Below are 15,809 nucleotides of genomic sequence, written 5' to 3' on the forward strand. Positions count from 1 at the left end.
ACAACTGAACTGTCACGTTCAGGTGACTCAATCACTGGGGCACAGGGCGATAGCACTTTTTATGAAGAGAACAGGTCTGGCTTTTCAAGAATTGAAAACTTCCAATGACATTCAAAAGATGGTACCACGGACCCCCAGGAGTCCCAATGAAGCCTTAAGAAAAAACACGCTTTGCTTTAGCATGAGGAGAAAACTGACCCCACTTTGGGCAACTTTTAAGCCTGATCACAAATGAACTCATTTTGAGTGCAATTCTGGGTTCCCTCAGACAGAAAGAAGTGAAGGAAGATCACAAAGCACGCTAGGAGTTTGAATACACAGTGAATTTAGGAAGGCTTGGCTGACTTTCTGGTTAGTAAAAAGAAAAAAAAATCCAAATCATCTTTTTTTTTTTTTTTTTTGTAACACACCACAGTGTCTTATTCTTTTAAAGGTTAGTGAACATTTTCCTTTAAGTTTATTTCGACTGGATCGCCCTATGGGAGTCGCCCACATTGACAATCACATTGGAAATTTCACACCGACAGCGTCGTGTTCTTGCTCTCGCTGAAATATTCATGTCCTCTTTGCATACTGGCCTGGGTGTGGAGGGGACCTTGTCAGACCTTTGCATGTAGCAGGGCTGTTTTTGGCAGTGCAAATATTAAAACCGAATGGATACAGAGATGCTTACACAGGTCAGGGAAGATGGGGTCACAATTGGATTCTGTGCCAGGGCTTGCTCTGCCAGTGAATTTTGAAGAGCATGGGACTTGGGGAAGGAGAGAAAATATTCCTCATAGCCAATGGCCAAAGTTGTGAAAAGTGGGTTTTGGGCAGGTTCAGCAAAAAAATATTCTTAGGTTTCAAAAAGAAAGAAAGAAAGAAATTATGCAATAGAAGACCGAGGAAAGTGCTAAGTCAATTTCTTGCACAACTGACACTAAATACCCATCTTTGCAAGACAAATATTCAGGCGAGCTCAGTGTACTGTTTTGTGTGGATGGGATCAGGGCTCCTGTGCCGGCTGCTGGCCGGGGCTCTACTTCAGCCTGCATTTTTTATCCTTGGACATCACAGAAAGGTCCTTCCGTGATACAAGGTGTGTGACAGCAGCTTCTGTGACTGACCCCTCTCTCCCAAACCATGGGCCCTGGCGTGTGCAGAGGGCATGGGAGAATGGCGCCGGGGTGGTTTTGGTGAGGGGAGGAAATCACCAAAAGGTAAATGCAGATCTGCCTGCCCCTCTCCAAACAAACCTGGCTGATGACAAACCAGGAGGAGGCAAGTGGCCCGCATGCAAACAGGGAGAGAAAACATTTTGACACTCTTGGCCCTGGAGCTGAGGGGTGGGGAAGGGACAAGGCAGGGTCACCCAGGGGCTGTCAGCGTGGAATGATTCATGTGACCATTTTGTCTTAATTACTCAGCACGGGCCGCCGTTTGCCAAGGGGAGCAGATGCATCAGTGTCCTCGGACAGACAGAGTGATGGCTGTGAGGATGGTGATGACCACGATGATCCCCAGGATGACGAGCAGGAGGCGGTTCTGGATGATTCTAGGGGAGAACAGAGGAGAAAGAACATGTGTGTGAGTGGAGGCCAGGGTGGCTGGGTGAACCCCGCTTGGAAGCTAGGAGGGCTGGCGGGGTGGGAGGGAGGGAAGGAGGATGTGGCGCGCGCATGCGCACGTGTGTGTGATCATTCGGCTTTTTGGTTCCACAAACGACCCACGTCCCTCTCCGTGACTCCCCACCTCACTGCACCGGGAGCAGTGCTCACATCAGTGCTCAAGCAAATCAAATGCCTTGCTAGGCTCTGAGGCCCATGGAGTCGCTTTAAGTGATCAACAGCCCCATGTGAGACAAATCTCATTTTTTTTTTTAATTTTCACAGTGTTTCCTGTCTCAGTAAAAAGACTCCGAGAAAACATATGCCAGTAAGATACTTACCTGAACAAAAATACCCTGGGAAAAGACAGAGAGAGAGAGACTTGGGAAGGAGAGGATGGGAGTAAGATGCAAGTGTCACTCTTGCAACTCAGGCTAGGAACCTGTCGTCTGTCACTGCGCCTCATGTTCTGCCATGCAACAGAAAACGCTGCACTTGCTCCATGGCAAAAAAAAAAAAAAAAGGAAGGAGAACTCCGGAGGTACTCCAGGGGCCACACCGTGCATGAGTTGGGCTGCCATCTCTAGGGATTCTAACCCCGTGCCCTCTCAGGCCCTGCGGACGGCTACCAGCAAGCCGGAACTCAGGCGGGAGACCACAGTAAAGACACAGGCTCCCGGGCGCCTGCCGAGAGCATCTGATAAAGTTGTTTCGTAATTTGTTACCTCATTCAGAGAAAAAGAGGTCGGACATGAAATGCTTTGTTGAGACTTTCAAAGGGAACTGGGGTCCAACAGCCTCGCCCACGCCTGCTCGCACAGAACCATACAGAAATAGACTTGCAATGGCAGGCCGGCTGGCTGTCCATCCACCCAGCTGAGACCCGTACTGATCCCATCCAGCCAACTGCAAGGATCCCACAGCCAGGGGCCTGTGGCCTCATGAGAAACACCAAACGCTACACAGGGGTCCTCCCCAGGTACCGGTGCGTGGGCTTAGGCCAGGACCTTGCACCAACAAAGTCCTCACCCTCCTGCTTCGTGGCTTCACAAAGAAACTCTTGCAGGGGGCCCAGTACAATAGTTCAATTGGCTAAATCCTCCCCTTGCATGTGCCAGGATTCCGTATGAGCACTAGTTGATGTTCTGGCAGCCCCACTTCCCACCCAGCTCCCTGCTTATGGCCTGGGAAAGCAGTCGAGGACAGCCCAAAGCCTTGGGACCCTGCACCTGCGTGGGAGACCAGGAAGAGACTCCTGGCTCCTGGCTCTGACTGACCCAGCTTTGGACATGTGGTCTTTTGAAGACTGAATCATTGGATGGAAGATCTTGCCCCCTCCCTGTCTTTCCTTCTCTCTGTAAATTTGCCCTCCCCCCTCCCAAAAAAATATTTGAAAGAAACCCTTGCAGGGTCTAAGCAGCCATTCCTAGCTCTTCAATGGACTTATTTCCTGGTAGGATGACAGTGCCAGGTTGTAGGTTCAGCCAGGTTCTTGCCCCTTTCTGCCCACACCTAAATGAACAGATTGAGACTGTGATGTCAGGGTGTCCCCCTCTTTGAGCCTCTCTAGGAGGCCCAGCTCCCTCTCCTCCTGACAGGTTACAAAACGATCGCATTTACTGACACGTCTTCCGCAAAACTGCCCTGGTGCTCGTGTCCACTTCCCCCGCAGGAGATGAATGGTCCGCCCGGCCCTCATTTATCACGCCAGGCTCAGCTAAGATCTGTCTCGTTTATTTCTTCCCTTCTCCACCAGAAAGTCTGCACCCCCACATTAATTCTCCTGTGATGACAGCTAATCCAGACTTAACAGGCCACATTCACTCAGGAGCAGGCAGGTCCACTGTGCCCCAAACATAAAAACAGGACCTTGTGCTTTATTAAAGCGAGTCTAATTATGAACAGGGCTACCTGGTGGCTCCATTGGAAACACAAGCTGGTCTTTCCCTTTCCTCTCTCTGAAGGAATAGCATCTTCAGAACAGTCCTATTCAGCAGGTTTTCCCAAGTCACTGTTTACCATAGTCACCCCACACCAGACTTCCTGCGGGAATTGGCGACACTGAACATCCCGCAGCAGACTTCCTGCAGGAATCAGCGACATTGAAATTCAACAGTGGAACAGATTAAAAGCATGAAAATTCCTTAAAAGTCTGCCCGAAGTCATACAGGGTAGTATATCTCTCATGTAGCTTCGTTTATTTGTGGTTTGTGGGCCCCAAGGTACTCATGATGCGAATTGATAAAGGATTAGCTGTGAGTGCTGCTGGTTTAATCCGAGGCACCGTCAGAAAGCCAACACACAGGAATCCCTAAATCCTTAGCTCTGCCCAGGTCTCCCTAGTTGCGCTTCACTCCCGTTTGGTGCCTCCACAGAGCCTGGCGCCTTTCCCCTTCAGCATCTACTCTGTAACTCCAGCACACGGCTCCAAAGACAACCACCCAAAGGAGGGCGACGGAAGGATGCAGATCCTGCTCCTCCAGATTGCTCCAATCAAGGGGTGGGGGCGGGGAGGGCTGGAAAATTTGCAGAAAAGTCTTCAGAAGTCTGCCTAGCAAAGGATGCCCCCTCCAAGACGGAACCTCACACCACTGTGCATTCTCTGAGCACTTTCCAGGCGGGAGATCCTGCAGTTCTCCTGCAAGGGAAGTGTATATGCTGGAGGCAAGCAGAGGCAGAGGGTATCTGTCTCAGGCCCCAGGGTCCAGAGAGCAGACATAGACTTGGGGCACAGAGTTAGAAGTAAGCATACCTGGGCAGCCCATCAAGCCAGCATACCACAACAGAGCAGCTAGGTAAACACAACCCTCACAGGGGTTACGAATGTGAGCTGTCAGGGCACTCACATGGATGGGACAGGGCCAGGGAGGAGGAGGACACGCAGCTGGCATTGGTGGGTCTCTTCTGCAAAGAAGCTTAGATATGAACATAACTGGGGCCGCTGGCCTGGGATGATATGGGAAAAGCAAAAACAAACTCACTGTTCAGAAACAGTTCAAGAAACAAGCCAATGGCCTAGCATGGTAGCCTAGTGGCTAAAGTGCCTGCCTTGCATCTGCTGGGATCCCGTACGGGAGCCGGTTCGCATCCTGGCTGCTCCACTTCCCGTCCAGCTCCCTGCTTATAGCCTGGGAAAGCAGTCAAGGATGGCCCAAAGCCTTGGGACCCTGCACCTGAGTGGGAGATCCAGAAGAAGCTCCTGGCTTTGGATCAGTTCAACTCCAGCCATTGTGGCTACTTGGAGAGTGAACAAGCGGACAGAAGAGCCTTCTCTCTGTAAATCTGACTTTCTAATTAAGTAAAAAATATTTTTTTTTAAAGAAAGAATCAAGCCAGGCAGAGGAACTCCCAGTCAGAGAGGCAGAGAAGGCACTTAGAAAGAAGCCAAAACAAAGTAACCTGCTCTTAACTTTGGGCAAGGGAGGGCTTGATGTTCAACTGGGTCTGTGGCAAGTTGACTTAATATCCCCTCTGAAAATGCAAAGTGTGTTTACCCAGTAAATAATTTAAGAAAGAATATACACTTGAAAGAAGACATCCATTGAAACAGCCAGGCTAAATTGCCTCCAGGCAAAAACTTGTGCATTTGCATGCTGCATTCTATTAAGTGAGCATACTGTGGCTCTAAAAGAATGCAGAGCCAAATTAAAAGGAATGTGGACCTGAAACATCAAGGATTCTCCAAGTTTACATTATGAATCACAGTGCTGTTGATATAAGATGAATTAACCATTTACTTTGAGGCTGAACTCACAAAGTACTATTGAAAATACTGATCCCGTGTGGAACCCTGGGAGTGGTTCATCTTGCCATTGCCAGTCTTCCCCCCCTTCTGGAAACAGGCTCCTGCCTGTGGCAGCTGGAACCACAGAAGGCTAGATCAGGGAAGCAGGCAGGCACAGCACCTGGCGTGGCTTTTTGGTTTCACTCCACCGGAGTAGGTGTTACCAGCACCTTCCTCTGGCATCCACTTCCCCTTTGCTTCTTCTATGTGGGGACCGCACTGACCCTATTCCCTGTAGGTGCAGCCACAGCCATTGCTCTGGTCAATAAAATGCAAGCAAAAGTGCAGGGTACCACTTCCAGGGGAAGCATCGAACTTCCGGTGCTAGATCTCTCAGCTTGTTCTTCCCTTGTGCTCAGATGTTGGGAACAGGTGCATGGCATGTGTCGATGCCTTCCGCTGGGATCCCCGAATCATCAAATGGATGACCAACACTCCCAGAGGCTCATCAGGAATCCCGGGGGATCTGGCTGAGCTATTGAGATCTGGGAGTTGTTTGCTACCACAGTCTAGCATCAACATCCCAAGGGAGGCATTACTGCCCAGCACCCATCCTCTGCTGAGACACCTGACCAAGTCAGGCGAGGCGCTAGTTGAACATATCCTGGAAGTCAAGGTATGACAAAAGCTGACGTGCCTTCTCTCTTTTGAAAAATCACTTTTTACTTCTTGTTTTTCAAAACTGTCTACTTGGCCCTATTATTTCCCATCAGAGTCAAGGCTCTGTCCACCTGGGACCCACGGCACTGTGTGCGAATGGCCATGACATTCACACACGAGGCTGCAGCCAAGTGCAACCCTGTGGCTCCCTGTGTCTCACAGGCACTCATTGAGACATTCCTCCATTCACTCCAAGCATCTGATGATGGCACCTCTAGTGGCAAGCATAGAGCTGTGATCTAGGTCAGCATATTCCATGCCCCCTGGCCACAGTAACTGACCAGGTACAGGTCTGTGACTGAAGCCATTCCAACAGAGTCTCAGCTTGGAATGCTGGGTCATCTGAACAGGTGGGTGTGTGGATGTCAAGCCTGGATCTAGGCAGCTTCTTTGTTTTCATGAGGGAAGGCAGGCTACAAAAGAAGCTGCCCACGTGAGAAAGAACTGGAACTCTAGTTCTGAAATGACTATCTGTATCAAGGCTCTTTGGCTTAAATTAACTTCATTTTCAAGTCAGTTTGAATTGGATCTTCTATTATTTTGCAGCCTGAAGGCACTTTTCGGTTGAGTCCAAGGACAAGTCTTCATTCTATAGCATTCCTTCCTTACTCTTTCCAAGAAGGACTTCCTGGTCATGTCCCCATCTCATTCTAGAATTTTCTGCTGCACCCTCTTACTACTACACCTACCACATGGTTTTATGACTTTCTGGTTCCTCTGCAGCTTTCTCTAGTAAAAAGTGAAGTTTCTGTAGTTTAAATCTATTTTATTCCTTTGTATTCCCAAAAAACCAACCAACCAAAACAGAACAAAAACCAGCTTGCTGAATGAAGGAATGAGGCTGTACCTGTGTGGGCTCATCTGAGGTTTCCTGGAGCTTGTGGTCTGGTTTCTCAGGGCTGCTTGCCCACAAGCACGGCTGTCAGACTCGGCTGTTTGTGTTAGCCACTGTTCCATTAAGGATGCCAGCAGTGTCCTGCCGCCTTTGCAAGGCTGCATTCATTAGCTGGAGAGTGCATGACACTTTGCAGGTTCAGTGCCACGTCCTGTACTGGCCTTCCTGCCTGGCCAACTGGCCCTGAATAATGATGTCCTCCTTGGTTTTAGCATCTGACATAATAGTAACAATTAGCCACAGGATACATTCTGGTAGACTCCGAGTATGCGTTTCTCTCTGGCCACTTCCCAAAAACCAGGGCCGAGGGAAAGGCTCTCCATCTTCATTGCTGGCATTCACCAGAAGGAGATGATAGTAGGAACTGGGGTAAACGGTCAAGTGTCAACAGCTTGGAACAGTAAGTTACACTTGGAGCGTTTCTTGCAGAGCTGAGGACACAGCTGTCTCCAAGCTAGAACTGGGTATTTTTCTTGCTACCTGATGATACCCATCGAGGGTCTTTCAAATCCCAAATGTTTGGAAAGAATGCCTGGCCTGATCCTAAGCATTCCAGCAGGGCCAATCCTCTTCTGACTTCACAGGTAGCTGTGTGACCCAGCTATGCCCATCATAGCTCTCCACCTCCTGTACAACCGCTTGTTTAAGGACTGGAGTGTGACCCAAGCCAGATACAGTCTTCTAGGGATTTTTGTGAGAGAATCAAGAAAAAGGTAATGTCTTTATTGGGATTGACTGTAGGGACAATGGAAGCCGAGGGCAGCTGAGGCTTACTAACACACAGGAGGGACACCTGTCTCCCGTCAGAGCGACACAGAACTAAGAGCTGGGCAACAAGGGATAAAATTCCTGAAGGCGTAATTTGAACCTCCGGAGTCTGCTGTTTTCCCCAAATCTGTATTTCCCAGTTATAGTAACCAAACAATTCCCTTTTGATTTGAGTAAGTTTAGCTAGGAATTCTCTGCTTCAATCCCACTGACTGTATTGGGCTAAATAATTTCCCACCAGAAACCTTAGCATACAAACTTGGAAATAGGGTTTTTGTAACATAATTCACTAAGAATCCTGAGAGGAGATCATGCTGGATTTGAGGGGTGGGGGGGTCTCCAACTCAGTGCCTGGGGTCCTTGTAAGAACAGAGGACGCAGAAACACAGGGTCCTGGGAGAGGTAGAGATTGGTGCTGTGCTGTCACAGAGCAGGGGATGCCTGGAACTACCATAATTAAAAGAGCCCTCAGAGACCTTATGGCTCTGCCAGCTCCCTGCCTTCTGACTCAGGTCTCCAGAGCCCAGAGAGGATGCTGTCTCCTGCTTGGAGCCCAGTGTTGGGGCGGTTTTGTCCTAATCAATCGCTGGAATTGACGCCCTGGGCCCCTGTAACCCAGCCGGCATGCAGACCCAGGCCTATGGGTGTGGGCTGCATGTGTTTTATTTCTTTTGCTTGCTCTCCATTCTTTCCCCATCTTTGTACTGTACATTTACTGTGGGTCCACCTGAAGTCCTCTTTCGAGGGGCAGGACTGGACGGTCCCAGCTGCATTTCTTGCCAGCAGAGCACACAGCTAGAAGACTCACCACCTTTGGGAACTTAGGTTCTTTCGCCTCACTCATGAGCAGAGCAGGCAGCTTCCCAAAGCCAGATGAGATGAGGGAACTGAGGGGCCTGTTCCGAACTCTCTTCCCACAAGACTTCTGCCTCTGAGATAAGCCATTGAAAATAGGGAGAAAAGCACAAGTTGTCTGTGGGCCAACCTATCAAGACATCACCATGAAGAGTGGCAGGTATCTGCCGATGTCAGCTGAGGTGGGATCAGCCACCCAGGAGTCCAGAGAGCATGACACCAAGGAGGGAGATGCCGTGACAGGTAGGGACAGAAGCAAGCTCTCCAGCCACTTGCTCAGCAGCAGGAGCCGGTGCCCGAGCCCTGGCATCATCTCGAGGTCTGATGTGGAGCAGGTTCACTGTAAATTCCTACTTGGTTTAACATGGATCGACACACTTTTTCTATGAAGGGCCAGATGGTGAATATATTAGTTTGCTAGGGTTGCCCTAACAAGGTCCCACACAGGGGCATGGAAACAGCAGGAATGTGTGACCTCACACCTCTAGAAGCTAGGAGCCTAGCTCAAACTGTTTGTGAGCCAATCATGGTTCCTCCTGAGCACAGCGAGGAGGCACTTGGTCCATGCCTGCCCCTCAGCTTTGGTTGGCTGGCTAGTTGCCTTGGGATGCCCTTTTGTACCTTCCTCTTCCCAGAATGCTCTGCATAAGGGCCCTTTAGTTACAACAGATGGGAGAAAACAACTTACTCCAGGATGACACCATCTTAACTACTTACAACTGCAAAGACCCTATGTTCAAATCAAGCCATGTTACTAGGCATCGGAGTGAAGACTTCAGTGGAGGATCAGCTAGCAGCCGCACATCTCTGGGGCTCCCAGCCTCAGCTGCAGTGGCCAGTGGCCCTTGCCAAGTGAACGCAACCCCTGGCAATCCTTCCATGAAGCAGCGTGGCTACCTTCCAATAAAACTTTATTGATAGACACTGGGAATCTGAATGTCACATAATTTTCACTTGTCAAAAAAAAAAAAAAAAGTCCCCCTTTGAACTTTTTTTTTTCCAACCATTTAGAGATGTCAAATCTCTACAGGCTCAGTAGAATCGGGTGTCAGACTGGGTTATGCCTGGTGCCTGGGCTTTGCCGGATCCCAGTCCACTGGCTGACAGCTACCAGGGGGGGCCCACCTCTGCGGGAGCTCACAGCGTTCCCTAAGCAACGCACAGGTTCCATGGATGGACAGGCATAGCCAAACTGCTCAACAGAGAAAAGGAAGTGCAGTTCCTGCCCTGTGGGAGCTTGCAGAGTCACAATGAGCAATCAATCACAGAAGGCTGACAACAAAGGCCGTAATTAGCGTAATGCCAGGGCAGGGATGAAGTGCTGAGTGCCCACAATCCTGGGCTTGCCTGGCGTGACCCGGGGCGAGTCACTCTATGACACTTGGGATTCAGTTTCTTCCCGGGAGTCAGCCGGCTCAGCAACACCCCCCAGGCTGCAGAGGACCCTCTCATTAAAGATTTTAGAGTACTTTGAAAAGGTGTAGTCGACAAAGGTTTCTGTGCAAGGAGATGCTGTTGGCAGGGGAGGTGAGCGGCGCTGGCTGGCAGGGGCCAGAGAAGCTGCCTGGAAATGTGCAGTGGCCGGTGGGAAAGTGGAGGCAGGCGTCCAGGAAGCCGCTGTCTTCCCAAGCCCGCCAGGCTTCTCGTTCCCACACACTGCTGCCTCTCTGAGCCTCCCGTTGACAGCCTCCCCAGCAGGGCCAAGCCTTCTCTCCTAGGTGGTAGCATAAACATCAAAAGGGAAGAAAGGGCGTCCCATTGGCTGGCTCGGGGATACCTCCCAGCCTGGGAAGCCAGCCAAGAGGCACCTGTCAGAACCTACTGATAAGTCCGATGGGTTTTGATCAGTGGTGTGTGGTTCCTCTATGTTGCCAAGCACATGCATCAAACTTCAGCTTGGGCACCGTGGCCACTACTATTCTTAAACATGGACTTGATGGTGACAGGGGGCCAGGAAGTGACAGGCGCTTTGCTGGCTACTGACTTGCAGATAGGATCAAGGCAGTTTGCTTCAATCAAAGGACTTGGAAAGAATTTGAAGAGAATTAAATAATGATGCTCTAGAAAGGGAAGGCACACTTAATTCCTCCCGAGTTTGCAGATTGTGAGAGCTGAGGGAAGATCTTCAAGCTCAAGTTCAGATTCCTCATGTCAGAGCTGAGGATGAGGAGGTCCTGTGTGGCAAAAGGGATGTGCCAAGGTCTACCATGTGGGTCACAGTTAAATTCCTTGGCCTCAGTCCACTCTTGTTAAACTGTGACACTCACTGTCATCCAGGCAGTCAGCGCACAGAATGGCCCTGTGAAACCCATCAGCTGTCGCACCTTCTCCTTGCACCCAACCCAATGCCCCCTACCTAACACGATGAAGGAGCTGGGATGGCCAATGATGGTCCCCACATGTCTTCTGGTTGAAAGCAAGATACTCAATTCAAAGGCCACCCCTTTCTCTGACTTTACGTCCTGCCCCTGGCTTTGGTGCTAAAATGTCTTATTTTATAGTGATGGTGATAGTAAATGACAAATTTTCTCTTTTCTTTTCTTTCTTGGAAACATACTTGCTCCATGGAAATTATTTTAACTTGTCAAAATAACAAATGGAAAAGCCTTCACCACTTTAAAAAAAAAAAAGCACTTTCCCAGAAACATGAGTTTGTGAATGCTGGAGCTACAATGTCCCACCCTATTCTTGGGTGGTTCTTCTTCCGGTCCCTGCAGCATGGTGCCTATGGTGATGGTAGCAGCATCCCACCCAGCTACAGTGGCAATGTCCCACTAGTGGCTCAGAGAAACTGGCCATGACTGTGGCCCAAGCAACCTTTGGTATTTCATGTACTGTGCGTTACTGACCATCCCAGTCATCCCTGAGCGGAGGCTGAGAGCATGGTCATTTCCCTAAATTCACAACTCACCTCCCTAGCCTTACCTTCCCACTGCAGGGCATACAGATCTATATTTATTCACCTATTTTGTAACGATTTATTCATTTATTTGAAAGGCAGGAGCCTGGAATTCCATTTTGGTGGATTGCAGGCAGCCAAGCACTTGGGCCATCGTCTGCTGCTTTCTCAGGTTCATCAGCAGAGAGCTGTTTAGGAAGTGGAAGGAGCCCTCTGACACAGGGTGCAGGCATCCCAAGCAGTACTTCAATATGTTGTGCCGTGCCATCCATCCTGTGAGTCCCATGTTCCCTGCCAGGCTTTCTGCACTGACATGGCGGGTGAGTCACTGAAGCCTTTGTCATCAGATACAGTCTCTGGGCACATGGGCTTATTTTTAATACCGTGACACACTAGTTATTCAAAGTCAATTTACTCTTAGTGCTTACTGTACACAGGAATATTTCACCAGCTTTCTCCAATCACTGGCACACTAGGCGACTCATCCCTGGATTGCTCTGTTGTCTAAGCTGGATGGGGATGAGATACTGGCAGAGTGTGCGATGTCTGCTCAAATGTATGCTGATCATCTTCACAATCTTAAACCGACTTCACATACCCCAGAGCAGCATTAATCAGCGCTGGGCAGGTGAACCCAGGTTAAGAACGCCTCCTTGGAAGGCTCATTAGTGATAAGCAGAGGCTGACTCACAGTTCTTTGGGCGGGGTAGGATCAGATAGCAGGGGCCCCAGGTTTGTGCAGGTGGAGCTGTGTCACCTGCTCGCCTGGGAGTGGATTTTCTTCTCTTAGCCAGGGAGGAAGACCTGTAGGGATGAGCAAGATCTAGCCTGTGGCCTATAGGTGTCAGGGGAAGGGTCGGGGGTGGAGAGTGGGCTAGGGTGCCTGCCCTATTTTCTGACTTAGGGGGCCACTTGTGGCAGCTGCTGCAACTGAGTGGGCTCAGTGCCCGCGACCTTCTGATTGGCCACGAGAAGCCAGAAGTTGGATTGTCTGTGAAATCTTCCATGTCTTAAATATGGCAACTAGTCGAAATTTTCCAAAACACTGGGTGGCCAAAGAAAGCACATCTGCAGGCCAGACTGCCTGTGGGCCTCGGGTCCACGACCTCTGGCTCGTTATTAAGGAGCAAATGAAAAGGAGTGGTGGTGGTGGTAGTGAGGGCGTTCCTGCCTCACCTTCCTGAAGACTCCCTCCGAGGTGGGAGAAGTCCAGCCCTCTGACCCTGCAGCTCCCTGCAGTCTCAAGTTCAGCCTCTGCATGAACATCAATGACCAAGGTCTACACTGAGAGCAGCCAACTTAGCCCATAACTGATTCCTAACCACAGAGTCAAAGGCCAGGTGAGGTGAACAGAAGCAACGAGGCAGCTTGCATGGATCCCACAGACTCTCACATGGCTGTGAGAAATACAAGTAGAGGTCAAGGCTGGACAGCACCTCTGTGGCCTGCTGACCCATGCACAGCCTGCAGAACATGGCTGAGGAGTCTGCAGACAGATGGTGTGCTTATCAGCCACTGGGCCTGGAAGAAAACCAAGGCTCGGCTGGAGGTGGTGGGTTTAGTGATAAACAGAGGCTTGCAGACGAGCCTCTACCTGCAACCTGTGAGTGATCTTGGGTAAGCAAGCAACTACGCCTCAGTTTCCCCATCCTTACAGGAAACACAGGAAAGCATGGACGATGGCTGCTATAGACCAAGCCCGTACATTCGATAAGAAAATAAGTTGCTAAGGAGTAGAGAGGTCCAGAATTTACTCTTGGGTCCTTGCTTGGCTGCAAGGGCATAGGAAAAGCAATCACAAATGAGCAGTGAGCTCTAAGGTGACTGAGTCAAAAGCAGCCTGGTTTGCAAAGGAGGAGCCATTCTTCAGCCTGTCTTTCCCTGGGGCCCCTTCTCCAGGGCTCCTTGGCCTTAATTTCCGCAAGTGGCTATGAGGGCCCACCCCTACGTGGCCCTTGGACCCTGGCAGGCAGGGCTTGGCTGCATAATGGACTGTGGTTTTATCTTTTAGATATTGACTCAGGAAGCTGAAGCCATCACCCTTTCCAAATCTACCGCCAGGATGCCCAGAGACAAATTCCCAGCCCATCTTGGGTTTTGGACTGGCCTCATGCCTGACTTCCTTTGTATATAACATGTAAATGAGGACCGAGAGTGGATCACACAGAGGAACTACAGAGCTAAGCAGAAAGCGTCCACACCATTGAGAGCTGGCAACTTCAATGATCCCGTCTTTAGTTTGCCTCATAACCTTGAACAACTCTGTACCATGTGATAACTTGGAATTCTAGTTTTCCTATTTAACAAACAAAAGGAATCCTCCATCCTTTGGCTTGAATGCTCTTTTATGGCCAGCATAGGATGATTTCCAGAACGAACCCACATTTGGGTGCCGGGGGCCTCCCTTGGTGCCTCCGGTAGCTGGTGGCAGTGGATGGTGGGTCCTCTTTATTGGCGAGATATACAGCAATTGTCTTAATGACATGGGCCTCTTTTGTGAGAGCTGACGGCATCCCCAGCAAACATTGGCTGCAAACACGCCAGCCGAGATGTTGCCGCGGTCACGGCCCTGCCTTGAACAATCTAAAGCATATTTCTCTCTGTATATATTTGCTTTTTCAGATGCTTTTAAGCTTGGGAAACAATCACAGCTAAGGCCATTTCTGGGATGGCACTAAAAGAACCTACTCGGAGACAGATGAAAATAATGAGAATCTTTCTGTCAGGAAAGATTTAGAAAATATCACGGGCATTATTAAAATTTAATTTTTTACTTGGCTTTTTGGTTCCCCTTTCCAGTGATAATGAGGACTGCACACCTCCGCCTTGCTAGCACTTGTTTTGTGCAATAAATTCAGCCTTCCAGTCTGAAGACATTTCACACAACAGCTCTGACTGCTATAGGCTTATTTTTCACCCTGTGCTGTGCTTTGAGTCTTTCTGTAAAAACCAGTTCATGAGATAATTTTCCACGAGGCCAGTGGAACTAATAAAAATCAATTTTGCCCAACTGGTTCAGAGAGATCCCGGGTACAGCCAAGGCAGAACTGCTAAAAAGGGAGCGAAACGAAGGATCAATGTATTCGCTAACGGTTTACTTGATACAGAACTATCAAATTAGCTGACAGGGGATGGCTGGCTGTAGGAATTTTCCTTTCAGCCTGAACAGAACCCCTTTTAAAGGCCCAGAGAGAGTATTTCTTCCCCGTGGCTGGAGGTATTAGAGGGTAGCAATTCTTCCAATGAGTTGCCCGCAGCTGGGTGACAAGGCCACTCTGGCCTGACAGTGGTCTCTGCTGGAGCTGTGTCCAGGCCGCCTTTTTATGTCACAGAAGCTTGTTTTTGAAGGGGGATAGGGTGAGTTTTATTTCTGTTGTTCCTGGGCCAAAGGATCAGGGAGATGAGTGCTCTTCGCCGGGCGGGCATTGAGCCAGGCGCACACTGAAGTGCGCTGGCTTGGAGGCCCAGCTCTGCTTCCAACTGCAGCCTCCTGCAGAATGTGCACCTGGGGACCCAGCAGGTGATGGCTCAAGTACTGAGGTCCCTGCCAGCCTCAGGAGAGACAAGGATTCCGTTCCAGGCCTCTGGCCCCAGGCTGGCTGCTCATGCAGGATGGCTTTCTGTCCCATCCCATTTGGTTTTGTTTTAAATAAGTGCCCTTGGATGCTATGGTTCTTGACATCAACACTCCCCTTAGGACCCTGTCCACTTTTATGACTCTGCCACATGGTCATCCAGGGGTGGCGGTGGGTTCCCAGGGGACATTTCTTTTGTAACCAATAAGCAAGAACACAGCATGGTGGCATGCAGAACACACTCCCTAAAACACATACCTTAACTCCCATCTCTGCTCCATTGGTTCAAAACACTGGGTGATACGTCTAAAAAGAAATGGTACAAAACAAAGCCTAGAAGGAAGTACAGCCTACTGTCAATAGTGCTGGTGTTTGGGGGGGAGGGTTGTTTGTTTATGCTTTTTTGCTTTGTTTCCTCAATTCTGTTTCTACTTCTTTTGTCTCTACACTTTTCTGGGATTAATGTTAAAAAATAATGCCAGGGACCGGTGCCACGGCTCAACATTGAAAGCACTGGTATCCAATTTGTGCACCAGTTTATGTCCTGGCTGCTCCACTTTTGATCCAGCTCGCTGCTGATGCTTGGGCCAGAGGATGGCCCAAGACTTTGGAACCCTCGACCCACGTGGCAGGTTGGGAAGAAGCTCTCCACTTCAGAATGGCTCAGCCCCTGCTGCTGTGGCCACCTAGGAAGAAACACAGCAGATGGGAGACCTCTCTACCTCGCCTTTTCTCTCTGTAAATCTGCCTTTCTAATGAAAATAGATGAATCTTTTTAAAAAAG

General features: G+C 49.7%; 1 protein-coding gene across 3 annotated transcripts in view; it reads right to left on the reverse strand.

Annotated features, from left to right (window-relative positions):
• Window positions 1-444: 444 nt before the first annotated feature.
• The window catches only part of VTI1A (vesicle transport through interaction with t-SNAREs 1A), a 347,830-nt gene continuing 332,465 nt past the window's right edge, over window positions 445-15,809 (reverse strand). For 2 of the 3 annotated variants that reach the window (XM_040992103.1, XM_040992102.1), the window contains one exon: window positions 445-1,537. In XM_040992103.1, coding sequence (XP_040848037.1) covers window positions 1,444-1,537 — 94 coding nt within the window. In that variant the 3' untranslated portion in view covers window positions 445-1,443. The remainder of the gene's footprint in view (window positions 1,538-15,809) is intronic. The other variant, XM_040992104.1, reaches the window with a different exon arrangement.

Source organism: Ochotona curzoniae, unplaced genomic scaffold (genome assembly GCF_017591425.1).
Source record: "Ochotona curzoniae isolate NIBS_2020 unplaced genomic scaffold, NIBS_Ocur_1.0 contig_66, whole genome shotgun sequence".
In the NCBI taxonomy this organism is placed as follows: Eukaryota; Metazoa; Chordata; class Mammalia; order Lagomorpha; family Ochotonidae; genus Ochotona; species Ochotona curzoniae.